Below are 26639 nucleotides of genomic sequence, written 5' to 3'. Positions count from 1 at the left end.
TGCCATGAGCCCAATTGTTGTCACAAGCCAGCTACCTCCTCTATTTTAAGCTCACACAGAGTAAAACTTGCAGTTCCCAAATGGAATCACCCATTTGGTTTTTCTCAGCTTGCATATTGCTCCAGCTGCACAATCCTCCACAGCTAGGGCTGCACAGTGAAACTGTAGCAGATGCTTCAGTGAAACAGGGATGCTTTGTTCAGCGTCCCCTACATTCCCCCAAACACTAAATTCATTTCCTCCAAGGAGAAACTACAGCAGCTTTAGCAGAATTTTCTTATGGGTGAGTCTGGGCCCCGACACACACAGCTCCCTGTCCTGCCTCTCAGAAACAGCTTTGTTCCAACACCTTTTGGCCAGGTGGGATGTGTTGGACAAGTTCCCCAGGCACTTTCTCACCCAGTGTGCTGCAGCATTGTGGCCCCTGGTGGCCCCCAGTGACGTCCAGTGCCTGGGTCCTGGGGAAGGCAGTGAGGGTGGACAGGCATTTGCTGGCAAATTGATGGGGTGCTCAAAAATAAGACACTGAAGAGCAATTATTCAGCTGCTCAGGCTCTGTCTGCTCACTCTTTTTGGGTCCCTCTCACCTCCTGGTGTGACTCCAAGCCTGGGTGCACCACCAGGCTGCATTTGCTGCCCCAAATTAGAGGCTGAGCACACGGGTGGAAAGCCAGCGTGCGATGAGTGATGCTGCTGCTCAGAGTCACCTTCTCTGTCATGCTTTTCTAGGGGAGAAGGTCTGCGGGCTCTTGCCCAGCTCAAATCGAGGACATCTCCTGATGCTGCCTCTCCAACAAGGCTCTGCCTGGAATTCCCTGGAAGCTGCTCAAGGCCTCAGCCTCCAGCACCCTGCTCATCACAGGCAGGTTCGGCTCTCCAGAGCCCCCTGCGTCCCCAGCCTGGAACAGCACATTTATAAAACCCCTGCAAGGCCGCCCAATGGCCAGACACAAATTAAGAAATTGCCTTTCACCTCCCGCTGGGTATCAGGGATTAAAGGGCTGCAAATAGCAGCATTACCCAGGAAGAGTTGGCCAAAGGGGACAGCAAGGAAAACCGGGCAGTGCCACGCAGCACAGGGGCATTTCTGCCATGGCCTGGGACATTTCCAGCTCTTGCAATAAGCCCAGGGAAAATTTACACATCTTATTCCAAGCAAGCCCAGAGAAAGCTTCCCAGGGCTGGGGGAAGCCCCCTGTGCCAGCCAAGTCTCCTCCTTGCAGATACAAAGCTGTCGCTGCTGTAAGATCCCAGAATTTAAGCCCGTCCTTGCACTGGAATGAAAGCAGGGCAGTCGTGCAGCCCCCAGATGCTGCCTGCTGCAAGTTACAGAGGCAAGCGGCTGGGATTTGCCTGCAGAGTGAGGGCAGAGCAGGCAGCTGGTGCACAAATGCTGCGTGCACCTGCCCCGCGTTGCAGTGCCTCGGGTTTTTTCTCCCCTCTGATACCAGAGGTCAAACCTCCCCATGTTACCCAACCCAACACCTCCCAGAGCTCCTCGCCACGAAGCTGTGCCCCCTCCCACACATCCCCCGGCTCTGCTTTGGAGGATCGAGGCCCCTGGGGTATGCTGGGGTGGCCCTGCAGAGCCCCCGGCCGTGCCCCTTGCACCAGTCACTTGCCAGCTGTGGCCAAGCCCTGGGCACCCCACGCCCCAGAACCCCCCCCCCCCGAGATGTGCAGGCTCCCACCACCCCTCCAAGCCCACCCCAGCCTGGCAGGGCTCTGGGGGGATTACACCACGCTACCTGCAGATGGGATTACCAGCACCAGCTGTCCCCTACCGCCCGGCTCCACCGCCCAGCTCCCAGCCCCAACCCCACCTTGGCAGCAGAACGGGGCAGAGCAAACCCCCAAATGGCACAGGTAAGGGTGTCCTAGAAAGCCCACGAGCTGCCAGTGCTGCTGCAGCCACTTACCCCCAGGGCTATCCCGGCACTGTAGGGTCCCAGCCGCTCACCCAGGTGCCCGCTCCTCGCAGGTACAGGGCCTGGCAGGGCTGGCAGCGGGGCTGTGGATGCCCTCAGCGTGGTGCGGAGTCCCCAGGGGCGAGGCGAGGTGCCTGTTGCGCTGCCGCTCGCTCCCAACCCGCAGGATGTGGGGCAGAAGGCAGCAAATCTGTGCCGGGCTGGGCTAAGCCTCCCCTTGCTGAGCCTGCCAATTGCTGCTTGATCCGTTTACCTCCGGCCCTGCGTGACCAGCAGCGTCTCCCAGTGCCCCTAATCGCTGCTGCAAAGCCCCGAGGTGTGCGTGGGGTTGGGGGGCTCGGTGCCAGCACACCACACCCAGGCGTCCCACTCCTGGCACAGCTTTGCTAGGAACCAAAGTGAGGTGAGAACAACCATCATCTCCCCAGCTCCAGGTGTCCCCAGCACTGAGTCCTCCCCCTGGGATCACGTCGCCTTCGCTGCCTGCAGAAGTCTTTGAAAAAGGAGCCAGACCTTAAGACACCTCTCAGTACAGTGTCGGGTTCCTGTGCAAAGCCTCCCAAATACAGGGGCTGTCACGGCTGGGGGCACAGCTCTTGCTACCCCAAAAGCAGCCAGATGGGCAGGACACGTTCCTCTCGTCCCTCGGTCTCCCGTTTTCTCCAGAAAAAAAAGGAATAAAAAAATCAAGCAGAGCCAGACAGAGCACAAAGCCACGGTAGGCAGCGCCTCGCACAGCGCCTCCTCTCCAGAAATCTTACACACCCACAGGGAAGTATAAATAACTATAAATTTATTAGTAAAGCAAAACCATTTGACACTCACACAGAAGAGCAGGAGGTGTTAATACAATATATATACACACACACACGAAGTATCGTTCTAGATACACACGGGGAGCAGTGTTAAAGGCACTGCAAGCCACACAAACCTCAGCATCCTCGGTCACAACCTCCCAGGGCCCTGCGAACGCAGCCGGAGGCACAGCCGTGGGTTAGGAGGAGCCCCGGGTTATAAGGAGCCCCGAAAATCCCTTGGCTCCACAGCTCAGAGCAATGGGAGGCGAGGGGCCAGCTCCCTGCAGCCCTGCGTGCTGCACGCCGTGGTTTCGTCGTGGCTGGAGGCGCTGGGGGGCTTGCCGTGCCTCGACACCTGCACGCGTCTGCAGGGACCACGCAGCACGGGGAGAGCCGGGCTCTGAAGAACGACCACCAGCAGGATCCTTGCGTTGTTGGTTAATCCCCAGGCTCTGGCTTCAGGCTGTAAAAACCCAGGAGAAGTGCAGAAAGTGCTCTCCCTCCCTCCAGGCAGTGTGAGGCCAGGCCTGAGCTCCGGGAGAGGCCCCGGATCACTGCTGGAGGATGCTCTCCCCCTCGGCCCCACTGCAGCACACAGGCCCCAAGAGCAGAGCTCACATCTTTCTGCCCGGATTGCAGGGACCACGTCTGCTTTCCACAGTGCCTGCAGGGTCAGCTGGGCATTACCTGCAGCCTGGGGGCTTCTTCAGCCAGTGCAGCAGCTCTGGGGAAGCATCAGCCGTGGCCATGCCAGCAACGCCACGATTTCTCCCCAGGAACATCCTGCAGACTGTGCTGCCTCCACCCCTGGGCTCAGGGACAGGGCAGAGGGACTCGCTGTGGCCACAGCACTCCCTCCTGCTGCTGCTTTCCTGCAGCTCAGAGCAGCTCTGCAGAGGACACTGAACCACAGATCCAGCCCGGCAGAGCCCAGGCTGCTGGCTGGGGGCATTGCTGCCGTGCCCTGCTTGGCCCCACTGGGGGGCAGGACCAGAGGTACCCACTGGGTTCCAGTCAGATTTGGGTCCCAAACACCCGACTCCATCATCAAAGGTCTGGTTGTCACCTGGAACAGCCTCGGGCTGGGCTGGAGGAATCTGGGGGGGAAGGGGACTGGGAAGAGACCTTACAGAAACGAGCAATTGGAATGGGAAACGGATGAAAAAACACTGCTCACAAATAAAGAACCAGACAAAAGGCAAGGAAGCCTAGAAGGTCTTGCAAAAGTATAATCAGAATAGCTGCAGAGGGGAAGATGCTGAGACACAAAGACATCCTGTAGGCAGCAGAAGGGGAAGTGAAGATTGGAAAAAAAACAGGTACCAGACTGCATTCTTCCTGGGGAGTGTGAAGCCACAGGAACAGCAGCCACAGAGGGGATTTATCTCTGGGACACATCCCTGCAGCCTTTAGCCAACCTAACCCAGCTCCCTGCGACCTCCCCAAAAGTGCCCTACGCTCAAGCCACCTGCCTTCCCCCTGGGGAGACCAGAAGTTGGCAAACATCCACTCGAAGACGCCCTTCAACCTGAAGGTTGCCCTATGGCATCCTTGGAGGCTGGCAGGCAGGTCCTGCAGACACAGGAGCGCAGAGCCCTGGGCTGACAGTGCCAGCTCCGGAGCGGTGCCTCGGGCAGGCACTGCAGGTCGATGAGTGCCACGTGAAGCCAAGCAGAGGCGGTGCAAAGCAGCCCAAAAGTCTCTGGAAATAAACATCAGGACTGAAGCACAACACGGACACAGAGTAGAAGCCTGGTTTACTCCAAAGAGGCTTTGGACACAACTGCTCTTTGGTTTGAAAAGGAGACCCCAGCAGTTAACAGAAACCCTCTGCAGAGCGATGCCCTGGGGGCACCTGCCTTGCCTCCTCCCGGCTGCTCGTCCGGTCTCATCACTTCTCACCCCAAAAAAAACAAACAAAAAACATGACCTCAAGGCACAGCAATGGAGATTAACCTGCTCCCCCAGCCCAACAGTACGAATTTACAGCTTCCAACTAAACAATCTCCTTAGAAAAATATACTCGAGGCTACCAACAGCCATTCAGCTGCCTGCCAGCCAGTGGAGGGGCAACAATATCCATCCATCCATCCATCCATCCCCTTCCCACCTGCACCAGGGCTTGCGGATGAAGCCGTCGCTGATGCTGCCACAGCCTCCCACTGGGTTCGAGCAGTCACAGGGCAGTGGTCCCTGGGAGCACTGGGACCAAGGGGATGGGATCCTGCAGCTGCTGCAAGGGCACTCAGGCCTCAGGGGGGGAAGTAAACAGAGCACAAAGGCACCGCTCCCACCACCGGAGCAAGTCCAGAGACAGATCCTCGACTACCTTTAGCTGTAGATTTTCACTCATTAATTCATGAGCTGGGTCAGGGGGGCTAGCTGCTCCTTCTGGGTCTCCAAGGAACGAGCACACTTCTGGTTTTGGTTTTGGAGCTGTCAATGGTGACCACATTTCAGGAACTCAGGCTTCGGTTTCCTGGCCCAGGACCTGAGCCTCAGCCAGGGAGGCCTCCATCACCACCAAGCCCTTCTCTAAAGACAGGCTGAGCCTGCCTCCGATTAATTTTTACTCCTACACTTACGCATACACTGAACTTCCAATATGTTAAATAGCAAAAGAAAAAAAAAAAAAAGCTACCTAGAACCAAAGAGTTCTTTAAAAATCCAAGTTACTACGTCTTTTTGTTAAAAAAAAATAAAAAAATCCAGTATGACATCAAGTTAAACTATACGGTATTTCTTTAATGAACATTAACAAACTGCTTTAAAAAAAAAGGCAAAAAGAAAAACAAACAAAAAAATGCAGACAGAAAACTCGGTAGGAAGTTCTACATCTTTGAGGCAGCACGAAGTAAGATGAACATCGGTCCCTCTTCCTTGGGCAGCAGAGAGCAAGGTTTGTTTTAAACTCCTTAAAGCACACGAAGAAGACAGCCCCAGGGTCAGACCTGTCACTGAACTGTCCCGGCCCCCATGGAAACGCACGTTCCTGCTCCGTTCCTCCTCAGTGCTGGAAGTGGAACAGAAAGCCTGGCTCCACCTTTTAGCTTAGTGTCCTCTATCAGCAAAGCAGGCACAGCCCAGCTGCGCAAGGCTAACGTGTTTGGACCTGCTGTGGGTATGTTTTTAAAACTTACTCTAATCAGCGGCACAGCACAAGGGCAATTTGTTGGCTGCTGTTCACTTACCACAGCTAGCCAAAACACTCCTCCTCGCACGATGGCCAGCCAAGATCACGGAGAGGCTGTGGTTGGTGGGGACCTCTGGAGATCATCTCCTCCAACCTCCCGCTCAAGCTGGGTCAGCTGCAGTAAACGGGGATTTCATACCCTAGCATCTCCAGAGATGCAGAGGGGAAGGCTGGTGAGCAACTACTAAGCATGCCTCAACCTTGAGGGCATCTAATGGGCATGTAATGGGCCTCTTGGTTGCGGGAAGCCAAAAAATCCTGCAGAGGAAAACACCTGAGGCTGCATCAACCTTGCTAGGGGAAATTTATTTTTAAGTGATGTTTACAAGAACTGTGCAAAATCTGAAAAATACAGAAGAGGTAAAGAAAGAGTGAAGGGGTAAAACAGGACTTCTGCAAGAGGGTAGAAATACACTCCTCCTTCACCCACTGCTAGCCTTCCCCTTCCCACGGAGCTGACCCCACGGGCCGGGAAGGATCCTCCCAACTTGCTCTGGACAGAACTGGCTCCCCTTAGCAAATCAGGTGCCCCAGCACACCACACGGGCTACCCTCAGGGATGGCTGAGACCATTTCTAACGCTGTAAGTTATTGGTAGTGTTCACCTGGCCCCTTAGTGTTTGGGTTGCTGGGACATCCCTTTGCCTGACCCCTGGGGGCATGCTCGTGGCCCAAGCAGCACAAGGAGGGAAGGGGCCTGGAGGCTGGAGGTATTTCTTCCCAGCAGAGTGAAGTCCCTCACGAATAGACACGTCAATGCCGGGCTCCTGGCCAGGAGCACCAGCACGGGACTCTCCTCGCCACGCTCCCCAGCAGCACGTGGCACTAGGTACCCTCCCCTCGCTGCTGCGGGGATGGGGCGCCAGCAGGCTTGCTCCAAACACTTCCCGAGCGTGCCAGCCAGCGACTGCAGAAGCAGCGATGCCAAAGTGCATTTTGGAGCTGCGCAGCCCCATGGCTTTTCCCTTTCTACAGTCTAGAAAGAGGGAGAGCAGGGGAGATCGAGGCAGTCAGTAAATGCCAATGATCTGAAAGGGTCCTCTCAAGTCACTCAGCTGAGCTTGGACTAACGGAGCTGGGAGATCCCAGCGGTGGACACCTGCTATTTCCTCAGCAAGCAGCGTACGCGGGGAGGAGGGAGGGCTGCCTCTGCCTTGTTCCCAAGCACTCTCCAGAAGGAGTCACCCAGCCCTCTCCGCTGGCCTGACCAGGCAGGACAGGGGAAAGAGGCCGCGTGCGAAGGGCTGCTATGCGCGGGGGGCAGCCCAGCTCACACCCGCCAGCTCCCAGCACTGGAACTCCGGGTACGGCGTGAACTACAGTCCGGGGGGCACCAGGCAACTGCAGGCGTTGTTTCCTCTCCCCGCCTCCCTCCTTTCCTCTCCACCCTCTGAGCTTTTCACGTCAGCCACAACCCACCTGCAGCACAGGGGTTTCTCGACCACAGAGGCCAGAGGAAAATTTACCTGGCTGCCCACTGTTCCTCCCCCTTCTCCCGCGGCTCCCTGGAGGCCACCTACAACTGAGGAGAGGGAAGGGGAGGCCAAGGCTTGGGAGCATCACATGCAAGCTGAAAGCCATCGAAGGGCAGAAGGCTCACGGCAAGCAGGCAGCCACCTGGTAGGCGCCCTCAGCCGTGTGCTGGACACTGTGCTCCTGGAGCAGGCCCAGGTCCAGGAACCGCTCCCCGCACCACATGCACTTGTACTGCTGCTCCCGGGCGTGCACGCTGTGGTGCTTGTTGAGGTGCTCACGCTGCTTGAAGGCCTTCTCGCAGGAGGGGCACTTGTAGGGCTTCTCACCCGTGTGCACGCGCCGGTGGCGCTGCAGGTCCGAGGCATACTTGAACCGCTTTTCACAGTCGGGGCACTTGAGGGGCTTCTCACGGGCCGGGTCGCAGCGGTGCTGCACGAACTCGGAGGAGGAGAAGAAACGTCTCTCGCAGAGCGTGCACTTGAGCGGCTTCTCCGTGCAGTGGGCCAGCTGGTGCTTCTGCAGAGCCGAGGCCCGCTTGTAGGACTTGTTGCACACCGCGCACTTGAAGGGCCGCTCGGCGTTCTGCACGCACTTGTGCCGCAGCAGCTCCGAGGACTGGTTAAAGCCCTTCTGGCACACGTTGCACTTGAAGAGGTTCTCTATGCCGTGCACGTGCTGGTGGTACACCAAGTGCGAGGGCTGCACGAAGCCCTTCTCGCACAGGTTGCACTTGAAGGGCTCCTCCGCCTTGTGCGTGCGGCGATGGCGCATGAGCGCGTACTGCTGCTTGAAGCTCATCTGGCAGAGGTCGCACTTGAAGGGCCGCTCCTCGCTGTGCGTGCGCTCGTGCTGCCGCAGGTCCGAGGGGCGCTTGAAGGCCTTCTGGCACTCGCCGCAGCGGAAGGGCCGCTCCCCGCTGGGCGTGCAGGGGTGCTGCAGCAGCTCCGACGACTCCTTGAAGTGCAGCTCGCAGACGTTGCACTTGAAGAGGTGCTCCCCCGAGTGCGCGTACATGTGGCGCACCAAGTGGGAGCGGTGCTTGAAGGTCTTCTCGCACACCGTGCACTTGTAGGGCCGCTCCGAGCTGTGCGTCCGTTTGTGGTGCACCAGGTGGGACGACTGGCTGAAGCTCTTGTCGCACAGGGTGCACTTGTAGGGCTTCTCACCCGTGTGGATGCGCTCATGCCGGGACAGCTCCGAGAGGTGCTTGAAGGTTTTCTGGCAGATGGAGCAGCTGTAGGGCTTCTCCGAGGGATCCAGAGGCTGGGAATGCTCCGCCTCGGGAGGCTTGTAGGTCTTCTCACAGATAGAGCACTTCATGGCGTTGCCGTTGTGGACATTGTGGTGCTGCGCCAGCGAAGTGAGCAGAGAGAAGCCCATCTTGCACACCCCGCACACAAAGGGCTTCTGCTCCACCTGGATGCACTGGTGTTCCAGCAGGTCGGTGGCCTGGTGGAAGATCTTCAGACACTGCGTACACTGGAAAGAGCGGTCATGGCCCGGCAGACACTGATGCTCGTGGGGGTTGGAGAGGTGCGTGAGGTCATGGCCACACACCCCGCACTTGTGGGACGGCTCTCCGGCCTGGAGCGGGGCGTGCTGGTGGTGCTGCAGGCTCGGGTCGGGCTGGAGCAGGATGCCGTAGACGGCACAGCCCAGAGGGTTGTCCGCAGTGCTGGGTGGGATGGAATGCTCCGGGAGGGTGGCTGCCCCAGCGTGGTGCTGCTGCGGCGGCGGCTGCTGTGGTTGCTGCTGTTGCTGCTGCCAGCTTTCTGACATGCTTGGGAAAAAGAAACAGGGTTTTAGCAGTGACAGCTTCAGCTTCTCGGTTGAAAGGGTTCAAGTACAAAATAAAAATTGAAATGATCCACGATCCTGATTCCCCGTCGCTGATCCTGAAATCGAGGATAGGAAATCCAGCACACAGCCAGGACCTTAGGAGGCAGCGAGGCTGAGATGCCACAGGCTCCTCTTTAGACCAGCCGAAGTTCTTTGTGAACTACATGTTCTGTTTTTCCGTTTCACTTTATTTATTTATTTTTTTTGGACAAAAGAAAGGAAGGTAGAAGGAAGTGCCTTGAAGACAAGAGAAGGCCCTTTTCTGTGCTGGTTGTGATATGTCACATTTGGGAAGGCCGAGAGGTGCAGCCCAGGGACCAGCTCTCTCTGCAAGGAAGAAGATAATTCACATCAGGTCTCGGAGGACAGACAGACAGCTCTCAAGGCCCACTCCCGGCTCACTTTGCAAACTCTCCCGCAGCCCTGCAAGGCGACCTGGGGAACAGCACAGGGGAGCTAACCAGAGCCGGAGCACTGCAGGCTGCTGGCAGAAAAGCCAGGCCTGCTCCACATGGAAAGGGATGGGCTCTGCCTGGCCAACCCAAACACGTGTTTGAGCGGTGAAGCAGCGAAGAAGCAGCCTCTGTCAGTGCTGGCAGCCCAGTACTCCGTGCTCCATGGTCACCCACCTTCCCAGCCCGCTTGGGGCACTGACTGAGAGCATCTGGTGACACATCACCAGTTCCTGCCTGAGCCTCTCTGACCGAGCAGCTCTTCTGTGACAGCCACCTTGGCTAGGGGCAGCAGCAGGAGCTTCCTAGTTACAATTTCTACTCATGTTTTTAGATATTTTTTTTTTTTGCATAAAAACATTTTCTTTCTGAGAAACATGCAAGGTACAGCATGACCAAAATGCTCGACAGGAGGCTCCCAAACATCTGCTGGGGCAGCTCTAACGGGATGAACACATTCACTGCTCAGCTCTTCCAGTTCCCAAACTCCTCATGAAGCTCCACCATCAGGCACATGAACCATCAGAGGAGGGATGTATCATGAGGTTCCCCCCTCTACCTGTGGCAAGTACAGACTAGGAAGAACCAGAGAGCTCATGGAAAGGTTTGCCCTCAGCATTATCCTACCTGCAGACAAAACACAGAACCCACAGGTCTCATGCAAAGCGCTCCCCACAAAGATAAAAGAAGCATTAAAGCAATTGTTTGGCTGAACCTTCTAGCGAAGCGTGGAATAACTACACCAGAGCACAAGAACTTCTGTCAGCCACGCTCCCTGGCTCTAAGGCATCACAGGGAAAGTTTTGGTCTTTCTGGAGGTGTCCAATAAAACATGATGTCAACTTAAGAAGAGTTAAATCCGCAAGTGAGCAGCAGGTATGAACCATGCCAAAACACCTCAAGATGCATCCAGGCCTTGGTAAGAAGCTGTAGCTGGCACCCTGGGCCACAGTCTCCTACTCCCTCAGGAACATACCCACTTCTGTGTAAAACAACCTGCCTCCAGCCAGCACAAGTAGAAACCTCGGTCTTCTGGGAAGGGGGTTGTTTTATTTTAAGCTCAGTGGGTGCCTGAGAAAATAGCTTCTAATGATCTCCATCTGCCCCTGTACTCAGCTGAGGCTTCAAGGTTCAGGCAGCAGGCCACTATGCCTCAAGGTTCAGGCAGCAGTGGTGCACGCTTCTGCCTGCAGGGACACTGAATTACTGTGTCCTCCAGCACGGACCCAGGCAGTAAAACACCCTGATGCTCCACCTGCCAGGGCATGGTTTCCCACCAGGATCTCCCGTCTCGGTCCTCCGAGGCTCACCTTGCCGTCTGACGCGATGGGAGCGCTTTGGCAGCGGCAGCACCTAGAAGAGGAGACAAAAAGCCCCGCACCCCACCACACACAGCAGCCACCAACCCCCCCCGCTGGACCACGCTGACCCCAACACCGGCACCACCACAGGAGCGGGGCCAGCACCCCAGAGCCTCCGTGCTGCCAACCTGACGGCCAGGAGACGCTCAGACACCCCCAGCAGCGAAGCAGCAGCACCAACCTGTTCCAAGCCAAGCGCTCTACACCGACAACCTCGCCAGCAGCGCCCGCTCGGCGGCTAACTCATCCCTCCGGGGGAGGTACGAAGCGGCAACCATCCGAGGCGAGCACCCGGCGCAGGAGAGGTACTTTCAAACTGCAGCAGCGGCTCGGGCCCCAGCCTCAACCTCAGCCTCAGCCTCAGCCCGCGGCCGGGCCCCCGCCGCCCCTCGCCTCTCCCCATGGGGCCGCGGCTCCCGAGCCCGGCCCGAGGCGGCCCCGGCGCCGCCCGGAGCCCTCCGAGACCCACACAAAGGGAGAAGGAGGAGGCGGTGGTGGCGGCCGCCGGGCCCCTCACCTGCGGCGGGAGGCCCCTGTCAGCCCGCTCGCTGCGGGCGGGGCCGCGGCCTGCGCGCTCCGCCCGATCCCCGGGCTGGCGTAGCCGCGGCTGCCGCCGGGGGTGGGGGGGAGCCCGGGTAGAGAGGCGGGGGGGGGGGGGGGGGCGGCCGCCCGCTGCTGCCTCCGCCGCCGCCGGTACCGCGGGCCGGGCCGAGCCGGGCCGGGCTGGGCGGCGGGCGGCCGGGCTGAGGAGCGGGCCGGCCGCGGAGGAGGAGGAGGAGGAGGAGGAGGAGGAGGAGGAGGAGGAGGAGCGGGCCGGGCCGGGCGGCTGCCCCCTGCCGGGCCGCGCCGCCAACAGCGCCTCCCGGCCGCGGCGGGGGGGTCGGGGCCGCTGCTGGGGCTCGGAGGGAGGAAGGGAAAGGAAGGGAAGGGGAGGGAAGGGGAGGAGGGAGGGAGCCTCGCAGCGCCGCCCCCCAGCGCCATGAGGGCTGCGCTGGTGGGGTACAGCAGCTCCGAGGAGGAGGAGGAGGAGGAAGGGGGGAGGAAGGGCGGCGGGGACCGAGCCTCCCCCCGGGGCTCCCCGCGGGGCTCCCCCCGGGCCAGGTGGGTGCCGCAGCGCTTTGGCAGGTCCCCGGGGAGGCCCTCGCCCCGCAGCCGGTCCCTGCCGAGCCTCGGCCGGGGCCCGGCGGAGGGTGCGGGTGCTGAGCGCCGCTTCTTCCCTCCCCGCAGCACGGCCCGAGCCCGGCTGCCCGTCCCCGAGTGCGTGCTGGCCATGTTCAGGGAGCAGGAGGAGGAGGAGAGGGGTGCGGAGGACAGAGCCAAGCACGGCGGGCGTGTGCGCTGCTTCCCCCACGAGCGGGGCAATTGGGCCACCCACGTCTACTTGCCCTGTAGGTAAACTGCCTGAGCGGGGGTGGGCACGGGGAGGGCAGGGAGCCCTGGGGAGAGGGGCTGTCAGTGCTGGGCACGGGTTCCAGCCGGTCAGGTAAGGCCCGAAAGGCCCTGAGAGTCTGTGTGTGTCTAGTTTAGGAGCTGGGGTGCAGGTAAGACTGGGCTGTGAAAACATGTGTCATCCCCAAAACATCATGGAATCATACAATCATGCAATTGTGCCTCCCTCTGCAAGCTGTCAGTGAGCAGCAGCCTTGTAATGGGCAGGCATCTCTGCCCAGCACAAAGTGCTATTTCTCAGCCTGTCATTAAATGTGCTCGCCCATTGCACTGAGCACAGCAGCCTTTTCCACAAATGCACACAAGGTCTGTAGGGATCAGGAGGGGGATGGAGAGACCTGTGGCTCTCGCCATGAGCTGGAGTGACTGCTGGGTTAGCAAGTCCAGTCATCTTTGCTCACAGTGCCAAGGCCTCTAATGGAAGGGCAGGAGAAGAGCAGACTGTTAAAAAAAGAGATACAGAGCATGGACGGGTAGATGGGTTTTTACCTAGTCTCCTCCTGGTCTGTCCGTGGTCTGGTAGGAGCAGTGGTCACAGCACTGGCCCCTTACTGGAGTAAGGAATAGCAGTGCTAGTGCTAGTTCCTCCCTGTCCCCGAGATCTGTGGCTGATGCTGTGGGGAGGGAGCTGGCGCTGACTGTGCTGCCATTTGCTTTGCAGACAAAGTCCAGGAGGAATTCCTGGAGTTGCTGGACCTCCTGGTGTCCCATGCTCGAACCTACGTCTCCTCACTCACTGCCATGGAAGAGTTCCACATCAGTCTCTCACAGAGCGTGGTGCTGCGCTACCACTGGATAAACCCCTTTGTCCAGTCCCTCAAGGAGCGCCTGGCCTCCTATGACAGGTAGGAGCAGCTGAGCCTCACAGGAGCTCCTGTGCATCCGTTCCTTTCCTTCCACTTGGTCTGGTCTCTGCTTCATCAGCATCTGCACAGTAAGGCTTCTCTCTGGGAGCTGGTGCTGCACGAGTAAAGCCTGGGGAGTTTGCCATCTGCCCTGGGATCCAGCACCACACAAATCAGCAGGCCAGCCACATTTGTGCAGGCGATATTGCTGTGGCCTGCAAGGACTCCGCTTTCAAGGACAAGGCCAGAGCTGTGCTGTCCTATAAACAGTGGATATTCACTTCTGGCTTCATTGCTTGCATCTGGCTGAGATACCCACCAAGGATCAGATGTTTTAGTGCTTTTTTTTTTTTTTTTTTTGCTGCCTGAGCTTCAGAAGGCTGAAAACACTGGTGGGAAATGGATTATTTTAAGCCCAGAAAGGTTCCAGTTGCACCAGCTCAGTCTGACTGGAGCAAGTGTTTGCCTTTGTCTTTCCACAGCCTGGTAGAAATTCTGTATCTCTAAATCTGTAACTGTATCTGTAATTCTGTAACTGTTTGTTTGTTTGTTTTTCTTTCCTATCTGAAAAAGAGTCTTTCTTATTTCAGGTTCTTCTGTGTAGCTAACCAAATGAAAGTGTATACCAACCAGAACAAAACCAGGTGAGCGAGCACTGGAGCAGCCTGCCTGGGGAGAAGGCTGGGTGAGGTGGTTTGTGGATGGGAAGTGTGGCGCTGCCTGTCCTGTGCTGTGGCAGTTGCTGCAGGCAGTCGTGTGGAGGACCAGAATGCAATCTCCCCATCTTACCACCTCTTTGACTGAGGTTTCATATCTTTGCTCAGCCACTTCTAGGAGCGCTCCGGGGTGCATAATTTTTCAGCTTCAATATTGATTCTCTGCGAGCTATTATTCTCTGTGGTGACTGAACCTCAGGCTGCAGAATTTCAGTCTTCTTACGAGAGGAGAAGAGATGTGTTCACAACGTGACCCGAGGCAGGCCTTTTTGCTGGGGTTAGACTAATGCTGCAGCTTCACATCAGCTGGAGCAGACAGTGCTGCCAGCGGAGGCAGCCCAGTGCATCGCCATCTCCGATCTGGTTTGCTCTGTGGTTTCACAGATCCTCATGCCAGCTCAGGGAGTGGGTGAGGGGGAATGAGCAGCCTGGGGCAGGCAGAGTGGGGGCCACCTCTTTTGGCAGCAGTGCCAGCTTATGCTGATCACGAAATTGCAGTGCAAGCCTTCAAAGGGCTGGAGACAAATAGCTCTGAGCGTGCTAATTCACCTGCGTGTCAGCTCAGAACCCTGATAGTGCCAATTCCAGTTTAACACAATTAAGTAGTTTAAATGTCAAAGCACATTAAAAGAAAGGTGATTACAATTATGAAATGTTGCTAAATCTAATGGGAATGGCAAAGCACGTTAGTCATGGGCGGATGGAAGCAGCTCCTGAGTGATATTTGTCCTCCAGGCCTCCCGTGCCATCAGGCCCAGGCATACAGAAAGTATCACCAAGACGGTCCTTGAGGAGGAACCTCTTTGTCACGTCTCTCCAGCTTCGTACTTCCCCATTTGTGCTGTTCACAGCTGGTGCCTCCTAGCCACTTCCTATCCCACTGTACAACTGTAGCAACTTACATTTTCTTTAATGTAACTACTGAACAGGGCGTAGTGTTCAGTGCTCTGCTGAAATACCCCATCAAGTGTGTCCTTTGCCTGGAAAACAAATTTTCATGTCTCAAAAGGTGCTGAGTTCATCTAGTAAGCCTGCATTATGTATCATCTGCTGAGAGCTGGGCCTGTTTAGCTTGGAGAAGAGAAGACTGAGGGGAGATCTCATCAATGCATATAAATATCTGAAGGGAAGGTGCCAACAAGATGGAACCAGACTCATTTCAGTTGTGCCCAGCGACAGGACGAGAGGCAATGCACACAAACTGAAGCACAGGAAGTTATGGCTGAATATGAGGGGGCATTTCTTTACGGTGAGGGTCACAGAGCACTGGAACAGGCTGCCAAGAGATGTTGTGGAGTCTCCTTCTCTGGAGATACTCAAAACCTGCCTGGACGTGACCCTGTGCAACGTGCTCTAGGTGATCCTGCTTGGCAGGGGGATAGGACCAGATGATCTCCAGAGGTCCCTTCCAACCTCAGCCATTCTATGATTCAGTGATCCAGTCCTGCTTCTCCAGTTTTCTCCCTGTTGCCACGTCTTTATGGCTTTTTTTTTTTTTTTCAGAATAGTCAGTGTGCTTGAATGCTAAAGCCTAGCATTTCTCAGATTATCTTTTTTTTTTTTTTTTTCTGCTTTGAAAAAGGGCTAGGAACTTTGCGTGGTAGGAATACATGGTTAGCATGCTTCTGACTGCTTTCTGCAGCATGACAGGATGTGTGCGCTGTCTCCTTGTCTTTGTTCAGGACCTTCATTGGATTGGAGGTCTCTGCTGGGCATTTTCAGCTGCTGGAACTGGTCTCAGAGGTGGACAAAGTTATGGAGGAATTTGACCTCCCCACGTTCTACAAGGTGAGGTGTATTGCATTTCCCTGCTGGTCTAGAGATGCTGGCTGGGTCCCTTTGAGGGTTGGGGGGCTGCTAGTCCATGAAATGTTCAACCCCAAATATTTGGGAATGGTGAGGTTAGACTCTGAAGTGGTCTCCCATGGGCTAGTCAGTGACATTCACCGTTAACACCTTGAACAGGATCTTGCTGAGAATGGGATTAGTGTAAGTTTTGTTTCGTGTCCTGTCCAGGAGAGTAAAGATGTTAACTGCTGAGTAGCTTCTGGGAATTGGGCTTCTGGGGGGGCTGAGTAAGGTGCCTGCAGTTGAGAGAGCACATCACAGACACAGCAGGGACAATCCCACTGTTCCAGACAATCCCTGATTGTCCTAGTGGATTGAGTGGGGCATGGGATGAGTACTGTGGGACTGAGGAGATGCTTCTGCCTCCTCCTCAGGCAGTTTCCTGGGGCATCAGGTTTGCTTGGCACTAACTTTCTGGACAGGATTGGATTTTGAAGGACCAAACCCTGATTTCCCTGTCTCTGGAGGTGCTCAGAGATCACAGGCAGGGCAGCACCGTACCAAATATCCCCCTGTGGCTCCCTGCACTGAGCAAAGCCACCTTCTGTTCTTGCAATCTGATCCGTGTTTTATCTTCAGGACCCATCGTTCCATATCAGCTTGGCCTGGTGTGTTGGGGACCTGACTGGCAGCCTGGAGGGGCAGTGTCTGCAGGAGCTCCAGGTACGTCCCCACACCAGGCAGAGAGGAGGGGAAGAGCAGAGGGGGAGTTGTTTTTCTGAGGTAAACCCCGCTGGATTAGAAGAAGATAAACTTTTTGTGGGGACAATGAGCTAAACCATCTTCTTGAAGGAAGTCAGAAGCTGCCAGCCACAAACTCATCTCTGACTTGGTTCAGAGAAGCAGCTGCTGACTCCATCTTCTGGGAACTGCCCTGTCCACCTTCCCTGTACTGACTCCTGCCTTCTGCCTGTGTTTTCCAGGACATTGTGGACAGGTTTGAGGACTCAGCGCTCGTTCTGCGTGTCCAATGGGAGCAAATCCGCTGCAAGTCAGGGAACAAATTCTTCTCCTTCCCCTTGAGGTAGGGCCTGGTAGGTTTGAGAGCCCTGAAGACCCTGCATTTCAACAAAGAACTGTTCTCCAGCACAGCTCTAAGCGGTGGAAGCTGTCACACACCTCCCACGTTCTTGTCTGCTCAGCAGCTCTGGGGAGTTTGTGGTATCAAACTTCCAGGTTTGAGTTTCTGGCTGAAGAAATGTGTGTGTGTAGCAGATTTCCTACAGCAGCGTGCTGTCAGCAGCTAGGATGTGCTTCAGTCAGCACTGGTGGTTCCAACCATCCCACGGTGGCTGATTTTTAATATATATATGTATGTATATCAAAGCCATGGATGCCTTATGTTAAAGAGAAAGAAGGTAGCGTGGGAAGCTCTTGCTAAAGGAAGTATGTCTCACACGGTTGGAAATAGCACCAACTTCTTGTCAGGAGGCTTGGAGCATGCCGACTGCTGAGCTCAGAGTCCCTCGTTCTGAAAAGCAAGAGACAAGGATGCAGAGCTAGGCTCTTGCACCAGAGCATCTCCCCACCGTAACCCAGCCCGGAGTTCACGGGTCGTGTTCTGTGTCCATCTCACGCTGTTGCTGCCTCTACAGAAAAATTACAGTACCAGGTTCTTTCACCAAACAGCCAAAAGGTTAAATCTCGGCAGAGAGGCTGGAACCCCCTCGTGTTTCAGCGCTAACCCAGCGTGGCGTCGGGCTGGTTTTAAAACGACTTTGTTTTAAGCTCGTGTGTGTCAGAAGGACCATTCTGGAGGGCAGCTGCCCGTCAGAAGCTGGCTGCCATCCTAGGGCGAGCCCGAGAGAGGGCAGTGTCGGCTCTCATATCGTGACTGAGCTGGAAAGGCGGTGCCTGCTGGTGAGCAAGACAAGGAGTGGCACACACACGCACTTTCCCGTGAAAACAACACCGTCGGAGCAGCGATGATCCTGTTGACTGTGGGCTGGACTTTGTCCCTTGAGAGAAGCTCCTTTCTTGTCCTTTGTCCTGCGGGAAGGTCTGCTGCAGCCTCTTAGGTATTCAGAGCGAGATGCTCGTGTGCTGCCCTCAATCTTTCATTTCACATTTGTCTGATGAAAAACTGCGAGGCTGCTTCTGACGGTAAAATCTGTCTCCTCGTGTCGTAAAACTGCTTCTGTGGTGTATTTGAGCTGTTCAATTTCAGGAGTGCCCAGCTCCAGCGGCTCCCGCAGACTTCAAATGAGGCCGTGTCTGCAAGGCCTGCCGTGAGCTGGGTGTAGCACTCTCCTTCCACTTGTACACAAGGAAGCTCGGGGCCCTCACAGCCATTGGAGCTTCTGTCTCAGTGCAGGTCTTTGTCTGCCAACTCCCCTGCAATATCTGGTTTTCAAATTAATGGAATTCCTGGGGGGACGGCGAGGGAGAAGCAGCAAATTCAATGCATTGTTCAGATAAAATGGAACAACCCTCCCCCCTTCGTTCTTCTCCCTCCGCTGCATGTTGTTTTTGGGTTTTGTTTTTGGCGCTGCCAGCTGAGGGTCCCAGCACTTGTTTGCCCAAGCCTCTGCTCTGTGTGGCTCAGCACATCGGCTGTGCAGCCTGTGAAGATGCCCGGGGGAGCTGAATTTGAGGCAGTCAGGACCTCACTCCAGGGGGGCACGGCACACCAGTGGTCCCCTCGGGATGCGCATCTGGCCCGGGTATTTGGCAGATTGCTGCGCTGCTCACTGCTGCTTCCAGCGTGCCCCTTCCCCCTTTTTATCCAGACCCCGTCTTTAGTTAGTCAGCTTCTGGGATAGGGATATGCACCGACTTTGAGTGATTATGCCCCAAGTTGGTTTTTTGCCCGTTTGTTTTGCTTTTCCCCTTTAAAACATAAATAAATAAATAAATAAATAAAAAGACTTGGAGCCTTCCACCGAAACTTGGCTCCCGCCACCCCCCTCCTGCTCTCTGTGTGGTTTGAGCTCAGCGGGGAGAGGTCAGTGCCCAGCCAGCAGCTGCAGCCGCCGGCCCTGCTGCCCCCCCGGGGGGTGCTGGCTGGGGTCACCCCTCCCCTCCCACCCTCGGGCAGCACCCAAGGGTGGCTCCCAGTGCGCCCACGGAGCCGGCCTGCCCGAAACCCGCTCGGGCAAACGCCGGCACCGAAACCACCGCGGGGCCAAAGTCCGGGACCGCGGGCGAGGAGCAGCGGGGGGCGCCCGGGGGCCGGGAGGCGGTGGGGGGGGGGGGGGGGGGGCTCGGCCCGGCTCCGCCTCGCTCCGTTCAGCACCGCCCCGCGCCTGGCCGAGCCGAGCCGAGCCGAGCCGAGCCGAGGCACATGGGCTGCGCTCCGCCGGCCTGAGCCCCCTGCACGGCCCCGCACGGCCCCGGCAGCGCCGCCCATGCAGCTCCGCGCAGCCCCCGCGGCGACCCGGGCACGGCCCATGAGGGCGGCGTAGCTCGGGCAGCTCGGCCCGGCCCGGCCCGGCTCGGCACGGCTCGGCCCGGGATGGCGGCCGGCGGTGGTGCCCCCCGCGGGGCGGGCGGGAGCCTCCCGGCCCTGCTGCTGCTGCTGCTGGTGCTGCTGCTGCTGCTGGGGGCGGCCACGGGCGGAGAGGTCAACGCCGAGGTGAGCGGGGGAAAACGGGAGAAAGGGGGTCGGGGTGGGGTGCTGCGGTTCGGGGATTTGGGCATTTGGGGTGGCTCCCCCCCGGGTGGCACCGCTGTGACCCCAAAGGGCGGCGGGGGCAGCTCGGGGATCCGGAGATGCTCCCTGCAGCCGCTGAGCCCAGCGCCTCGCTGTCCCCGCTGCTGTGCCGGGGGTGAGCGGTGCTGGGGGGCACGGGAACGGCCCCAAGCACAGGGCACTGCCCCCATCCTCGCCTTCACCCTCCTGTCTGCAGCCCCTGGGGGTGCTGAGCCCCCCGTGAGGCTCCCCCCGGCTCCCGGCAGGTCCTGCCAGCGGCCTCGCCTCTCCCCGCAAGCTGAGCGCAGGGACAAAAGCGCTGGCTCCCAGGGAGGTAGGAGCAGAGCAGGGATCCTGCCCGCGCCTGCCCAGCCCCGGGCGAGGGCTGGGCCCAGCTGCACCATTTCCATTTCCCCGCTGCTCGCTCCTGGCTCGCTCGCCGCTCGTCCCTGCGGCACCTGGGCTATGGCCCAGAAGCGATGGTGCGGGGCTTGGGGTCAGGGCCCCACATCGGGAGCGCGCCTGCTGCGGTGATTTGGCCCCTTCTGGCCTCAGGGAGCTATCTGGAGAGTGCCGTGGCCCTTGTGCTGCAGCAGGTAGGGCCAGCGGCCCCTCAGATTTGTCCCTTCACACCCTGCCCTGTGCTTTCTGCCAGTCTCACACCCTGCCCGGGTGCAGTGCTCCCCACAGAGCATCCCCGAGCGCAGCCGTGATCCTTCAGAGACTGGCGAGGCTGCCCCGGTGAGGCCAGCACACGTGGAGGCAGCAGCAGACGGGGACAGCAGAGCTGCAGGAGCAGTGCTCCTGGGACCGGCGGTCCAGGCCCATCGCGTGTACACATGGCTGGCACCTCGAGGAGCTTTTTGTTCTGGGGCAGCTCCTGTTGGGGCTGACAGCAGCACAAGGAAGGCTTCCTCAACCCCGCCTGCCAGCCTGATGCTTGTTTTCCTCTCGCAGGCGTGGCTGCGGCTGTATGGCTACCTGCCCCAGTCCAGCAGGCAGATGTCCACCATGCGCTCTGCTCAGATCTTCTCCTCAGCCCTCTCGGAGATGCAGAAGTTCTACGGGATCACCGTCACTGGTGTCCTGGATGAGGAGACCAAAATGTGAGTTCCTCCACGAGCTGCTCTCTTGCTCTTGCAGAAGGGAGCTTGGCTTTCCGGCTCACCTCTTCCCGAGCGCCTTTAGCGGGGATCAGCCTCTGGCTGACCACAAGTTCCCTTTCCCAGAGCGATGGAGATGTCTGATCTGCTTTTTGTGCTCACGCCACTGCTGTCATCTTCTGCTGGCAGTGAGCCCCTGCAGGCTATGGAAAGCTCAGCTTGCCTGCGCCCTGCCTGCATACGCACCCAGCGGTGTGGGTGCTGCCTCCCATGGGACCCATGTCTCCCTGCCACGCCTGCAGCTCCCCTCGCTGGCTGCGGTGGCCGTAATTTCTCCGGGTGGTGTGCTGAGCCCTCACTTGATGCCCTTCTGGCAGGTGGATGAAGCGTCCCCGCTGCGGGGTCCCAGACCAGTTTGGGGTCCAGATGAAGTCCAACATGCGGCGGAAGAGGTACGCGCTCACGGGGCGGCGCTGGAGCCAGAGCCATCTCACCTTCAGGTACCCAGCAATCAGCACGCGGCAGCTTTTTCAGGCTTAGGGTTTGCTGCAGACCCTTTGGGCCAGGGTTGCAGTGGGTTGAGCCTGACTGAGGCCCTGCTCTGTGCCCCCAGCATCCAGAACTACACGGAGAAGCTGGGCCGGTACCACTCGTACGAGGCCATCCGCCAAGCCTTCCGCGTGTGGGAGCAGGCCACGCCGCTCGTCTTCCAGGAGGTGCCGTACGAGGACATCCGTCAGAAGCGCAAGAAGGAGGCTGACATCATGGTGCTTTTTGCCTCCGGCTTCCACGGGGACAGTTCCCCTTTCGATGGCGTCGGGGGATTTTTGGCTCATGCCTATTTCCCTGGCCCAGGGATGGGTGGGGACACGCACTTCGACTCGGATGAGCCCTGGACGCTGGAGAACACGGATGTGTCTGGTGAGCCGATGCAGGGGGCTGGGGTGGCAAGGTGGTTGGAGAAGGCAGGGTTTGGTTGTGCCTGGGTGATGTGTGCCTGCAGGGCAGACAGAGCATTTCCTCTGGGGGTGACGCAGATTGCTCTGGTCCCATGGCAGAGCATCCTTGCCACAGGGATGCCCCATGCTGCCTTGCTGACAGTGCCTTTCCCTGCAGGGAACAACCTTTTCCTGGTGGCTGTGCACGAGCTGGGGCACTCGCTGGGCCTGGAACATTCCAGCAACCCCAGTGCTATCATGGCCCCCTTCTACCAGTGGATGGACACGGAGAACTTCCAGCTGCCTGAGGATGACCTCAAGGGCATCCAACAGCTGTACGGTGAGGACACACAGCTGGGACGAGGACTGGGCAGAGGGACAGGGGTGTTTCACCAGCTGGAAGCTGGGTGCATGGTCTTGGACCTGTGCCTGGCCTGGGAGCGGGGGAAAGGAGGCGCTGACAGTGTTGGTTTGCAAGCTCTCCATCCATTCTCTCCCCTCCCCTGCCCAGGTACCGCAGATAGGCTCCCTCAGCCCACCAAGCCCTTGCCCACCGTGACGCCCCGAAGACCTGGCAGGCCGGACCAGAGACCCCCCAGGCCTCGTCCACCAGGGAAACCAGAGCGGCCCCCCAAACCTGGCAGCCCAGAGCGACCTGACCAGTACGGCCCCGACATCTGCGATGGGAACTTCGACACAGTGGCGGTGCTGCGGGGGGAGATGTTTGTGTTTAAGGTACCTGCCAGGACCCCCTTCCTGCCCTTTATCTGCTCTGGAGGTCTCTGGAAGGCCCTAATGAGACGATGGTGCCCTGGCCCCGTGTACCCGAGCACAGAGCTCTGTCCCCGTGTGCCCTGCTGACACCCTGCTGACACCCTGCTGACACCCTGCTTCCCAACAGGGCCGGTGGTTCTGGAGGGTGCGGCACAACCGGGTGCTGGACAACTACCCCATGCCCATCGGGCACTTCTGGCGGGGCCTGCCCGGGGATATCGACGCTGCCTACGAGAGGCACGACGGCAGATTTGTCTTCTTTAAAGGTGAGCGGTGTGGCTGGGGTGTAGTGTGCTGCCACATCGTGGCCTGGTGTGCTCTCAGGTCTCTTGGTCCCTTCCCAAAGCACCTGTGCAGTCTGCCTGGCTTTGCAGTTGCAAAGAGCTGCTGCCTAGAGCTGCTGTCCAGTCCCTAAGGCTTCTCGCCAAGGGCTGGGGTGGCCACAGGTATCACAACCCCTCCTGGGATGCATGCACGCTGCACCAGCTGTTTTGCAGCCTCATTTCCCTTCTCCCTTTCCTTCCCACCCAGGTGACCGGTACTGGCTCTTCCGAGAAGCCAACCTGGAGGCTGGGTACCCGCAGCCGCTGGCCACCTACGGGCAGGGCATCCCCTACGACAGCATCGACACGGCGGTCTGGTGGGAGCCCACGGGGCACACCTTCTTCTTCCGTGGGGACAGGTACGTGTTGCCCTCGCCGGGGCTCCAGGGTCATCCCCCCGCTGTCATCCCCTGCCCCGTGCCCCCGTTCTCCTGTCTGGAGCGGGGATGGTGTGGGCTGGGTGGAGGTGGGAGGCTGAGCTGTTGGCAAATGGCTTCCTACAGGGGGTCTGTTGAGCTGATGGGGGAAAAAGTGGGGCCAGAGCCCCCTGTGCTGTCCGCAGCTGTGGGATGGGGGCAGTGTCCATGCCCGCTGCCAGCTCACCAGGTCCCTCTGCCTCCCACAGATACTGGCGCTTCAACGAGGACACGCGCTCGGTGGACCCCGGGTACCCCAAGCCCATCTCGGTCTGGGTGGGCATCCCTCCCTCGCCCAAGGGTGCCTTCCTCAGCTCAGATGCCTGTAAGTAGAGGAGAAGAGGGGGTGAGGGGGGATGCGGGCTCCTCTCTCGGCAGCTACCGGCCCCTCCAGCAGCAGGGGGCCAGAGAGCATGGCCGTGTGGGCACAGCGGGGTGCTGCAGAGGTCGGATGGGAACAGAGGCCACCTTTCTCTGCTCCTTTTGCTCTTCTCCATCACGTGGGAGCTGGGAGGGAGCCCAGGAGCTGCCCAGCTAGCCCTTCCCAAAGGGCAGGGAGCCCTGTTTCCCCTGTTTTGCAGATCCTGAAGCAAACGCTGCAACCTGCAGGCCGGCCGTGTGCTGTGCCTGGCAGGGGACTCCAGCCTCTCACCCCTCACCTCCGTCTCTTTCTCTTCCCCCAGCTTCAACGTACTTCTACAGAGGCACAAAGTACTGGAAGTTCGACAACGAGCGACTCAAAACGGAGCCGGGCTATCCCAAATCCATCCTGCGGGACTTCATGGGCTGCCAGGTGGAGCTGGTCCCAGACCCCAACCCCCGGTGGCCTGACGTCGACCAGCCTCCCTTCAACCCCGATGGGGATGAGAACCCTGGTGGGCGGTCCGAAGGCGAGGAGGATGAGGAGGAGGAAGAGGAGGATGAGGAGGATTACAGCGAGGGCGGCCGCAAGCAGGGCGGGGACGTGGACGTGGTGGTGCAGATTGACGAGTACACACGCACCATGAGCGTCGTGATGGTGCTGGTGCTGCTGGTGCTGCTGCTCTGCATCCTCGGCCTCATCTACGTCATCGTGCAGATGCAGAGGAAGGGCACGCCCCGAATGCTCTTGTACTGCAAGCGCTCCTTGCAGGAGTGGGTCTGACCCCCATCTTCCCCCACCCTCTGCCACCATGGTGCTAACGACGAGCCTGCCCTGCCCCTCCCCAGCAGCCTATTTATACCCAGAGGTTCGTCCCACTCCCCCCTAGCCCCCGTGCACTGCCGCTGCTTGGTGTCCCCAGCCCCAGAAGGGGGATCCCCACCTGCCCCAGCCTAGGGTGAGGGGTGTCCCTGAGCCCCCCGTTGTCTGCGCAACCCGGTTCCACATCTGGTCTGGGGCTGGAGGATGTCTGAGGCGCTGGGGGCAGCAGGGCTGGACGGAACCCATGTCCCGCAGGCTGGTGGGGTGCCCCCCTCCCTCACGACACCCTTGCCAGCAGCTCAGGCTGCTCCAGAGGAGGGTGTCCCCCATCGCCCTGTGCCTCTGCCCTGGCAGGTCTGCATTCCCCAGCGTGCATCCAGCTGCTGAGTTGTGGACAGTGCCTGTGGGAGTGGTAGGAGAGGTGGGAACGTGCCCAGCACTGCATGCCCAGTCCCCCAGCAGGCAGCTCTTGGCAGCAAGTGGCCGTGGAGCTGCTGGGACCTGTGGCCTGGCAGTGAGGGGAAGGGAGGGCTGAGCACGGCCACGCTCCCTTCCACAGCCTGGGGGGGGGGACGCAGTGCCTAAAGATAGCACGGAGCTCGGGAAACCCAACACGGAAGGCAGGTGCCAGGCCGGGCTCCCTTCCCGTAGGGTCTTTGGCTGGTGTGAGGAGCGGGGTGCTGCCTCCGCAACCCCCTTGGCTCAGCTCGGTCCCTTCCTCCCGCTTCGGATATCAGCCCAGGTCCCTGCTGCTGCAGGACGAAGCCCTCGGGGCGTGTGCTCCCCTTCCTGGGGTGCCAGCCTCCCCTGGCCCCGCGGGCAGGGGTGCCTTGTACTTGTATTAAATGGGTTGGGTGCGAGGAGAGCCATGGTGCTGTCCTTCCTGGGGGGGCTATGGGATGGGGATGGGGATGGGGATGGGGATGGAGGGACGGGGGGCAGGAGTCAAAGCGGCTTTCCCTATGAGGTGTTCAGCAGGTGTGGGGTGGTAAGATGCTCACTCAAGGATGCCACCTTCCTAGGCATCTGTGGGGCTGGGCTGGGGGCTGTGGGGCAGTGTCAGGGCAGGGGGAGGAGAGGGGAGCAGCGGGCTGGGACCCCCAGCCTGCACCAAAAGGGGGGGGGCTCCCGCATTGCCCCCAGCCCCAGCCAGGGCTCCCCGTGCCCCCCGGCTGCACCTGCCCCTTGTGGCCCTGCTGCCCGGGGGCTGCTTTTCTGAGGGGGCTGCTGGCAGCAGGACAGAGCTGCCTTTCACGGGCTCTGCAGCCGAGGCAGCCTCGCCGGGCTGGCCCCGTGGGAACACAGCCTGCCTTGTTCAACAGGGCCTGGCTGGTGGGGCCGAGGGCTGCAGGGGTGCTCTGGGGGGGGACGGGTCAGTGGTGCTGTGCTTCCCCCGTCCCCATGCAGGCCCGGGGCTTTTCTTGTGGGAACGGGGCCGGCTGCGTCCTGCTGGCTGCTCCCCGGGACACGGCAGCTTCTCCTCAGGGAAGATGAAAGCTGGAGGAGCTGCGGAGATCAGAGGAATGAGCTTGGGAGTGGGAGAGATTAGATCCTAGCGTAGGGTTTATTTATTTATATTTTGTTTTCCAGGGAAAAACGTTACTCATGAGGGCGGCTGTGGGCAGGCAGGAGCTGAGGCAGGCGATGCCCATGGCCGTGGTGGCTGCACCTCGCTGGCTTGGCCAGGAGCTGGGGGGCCTGAGCTGCTGCCCTGGGGGGCCGTGGGGTCAGACCCACACCACAGCCCCGTACCCGAGGCAGCCTGACCTGGTGCTAACAGGGGCGAGGGGCTGGGCTGCCCCCTGGGTGCAGACCCCAACTCATGTCCCCCATCCCACCTCTGGCCCTCAGGAGTCCTGCACCCTCCCTGACCCCACAGTGAGATGGGGCCGCACGGAGCCTGCCCTGCCTCAGTTTCCCCTCTCAACGGGTGCGGGTGTCTCTGACAGGGGGCAGGGATCAGCCACCATTCCCACCCCGCTTCCCCCGGGGCTCCAGCCACTCTTCCATGCCCCCGACATCCCCAGAGGGAACCTCCCCTTCCCCCTTCCCCCTCAGTCACAAGCAGCAGGGGGGACACGAAGCCTTTGTGCCCCCGGCCCGGCGATGGAGACAAACCCGTCCCTGTCACCAGCCCCCAGCCCGCGCCCCCGCTTCCGGGCCTGGGGCTGCTGGCAGGGTGCCCGGGCCGGGCTGCAGCCAGCTCCCAGCGCCGCTAATTGCTTTAAAAGGGAAGGACGGGACGGGACGGCTGCTGGCTCCCACCCCGCTGCCCCACGCTGCCAGCCCTGGCACCAGGGAGCCCCACGGCAGGGGACACCCAGCCCCCGGCCCTCCCCACCACGGCTCGCTGGGGGACGCGGGGAC

General features: G+C 59.3%; 3 protein-coding genes across 4 annotated transcripts; 2 read left to right on the top strand and 1 right to left on the bottom strand.

Moving 5' to 3' along the window:
- Nucleotides 1-5444: 5444 nt before the first annotated feature.
- Nucleotides 5445-11400, bottom strand: ZNF319 (zinc finger protein 319). The gene is made up of 2 exons (XM_032195899.1): nt 11228-11400; nt 5445-9560 (listed from the first exon to the last, which is right to left on the bottom strand). Exon 2 carries the CDS (start codon nt 9171-9173, stop codon nt 7515-7517), a length of 1659 nt encoding a protein of 552 aa, XP_032051790.1. The 5' UTR covers nt 9174-9560; nt 11228-11400; the 3' UTR covers nt 5445-7514.
- A 625-nt stretch (nt 11401-12025) lies between these two features.
- USB1 (U6 snRNA biogenesis phosphodiesterase 1) lies at nt 12026-18337 on the top strand. 2 transcript variants are annotated; one of them, XM_032195946.1, is made up of 7 exons: nt 12026-12126; nt 12274-12434; nt 13157-13340; nt 13931-13984; nt 15739-15844; nt 16484-16567; nt 16828-18337. In XM_032195946.1, the coding sequence occupies exons 1-7, from the start codon at nt 12026-12028 to the stop codon at nt 16930-16932; spliced, it is 795 nt and encodes a 264-aa protein (XP_032051837.1). In that variant the 3' UTR covers nt 16933-18337. The 2 variants fall into 2 exon arrangements, with proteins under 2 accessions (XP_032051837.1, XP_032051836.1); XM_032195945.1 differs by having other exon boundaries at nt 12122-12147.
- Nucleotides 18338-19358: 1021 nt separating this feature from the next.
- MMP15 (matrix metallopeptidase 15) lies at nt 19359-25137 on the top strand. Its single transcript, XM_032195629.1, has 10 exons — nt 19359-19478; nt 20493-20641; nt 21016-21138; nt 21252-21559; nt 21755-21916; nt 22088-22311; nt 22478-22616; nt 22882-23032; nt 23299-23414; nt 23773-25137. Exons 1-10 carry the CDS (start codon nt 19359-19361, stop codon nt 24231-24233), a joined length of 1953 nt encoding a protein of 650 aa, XP_032051520.1. The 3' UTR covers nt 24234-25137.
- Nucleotides 25138-26639: the final 1502 nt, after the last annotated feature.

This window comes from Aythya fuligula, chromosome 12, assembly GCF_009819795.1.
Source record: "Aythya fuligula isolate bAytFul2 chromosome 12, bAytFul2.pri, whole genome shotgun sequence".
Lineage (NCBI taxonomy): Eukaryota > Metazoa > Chordata > Aves > Anseriformes > Anatidae > Aythya > Aythya fuligula.
The sequence above is the reverse complement of the archived record's forward strand: the minus strand, read 5'-3'. Positions and strand labels throughout refer to the sequence as shown.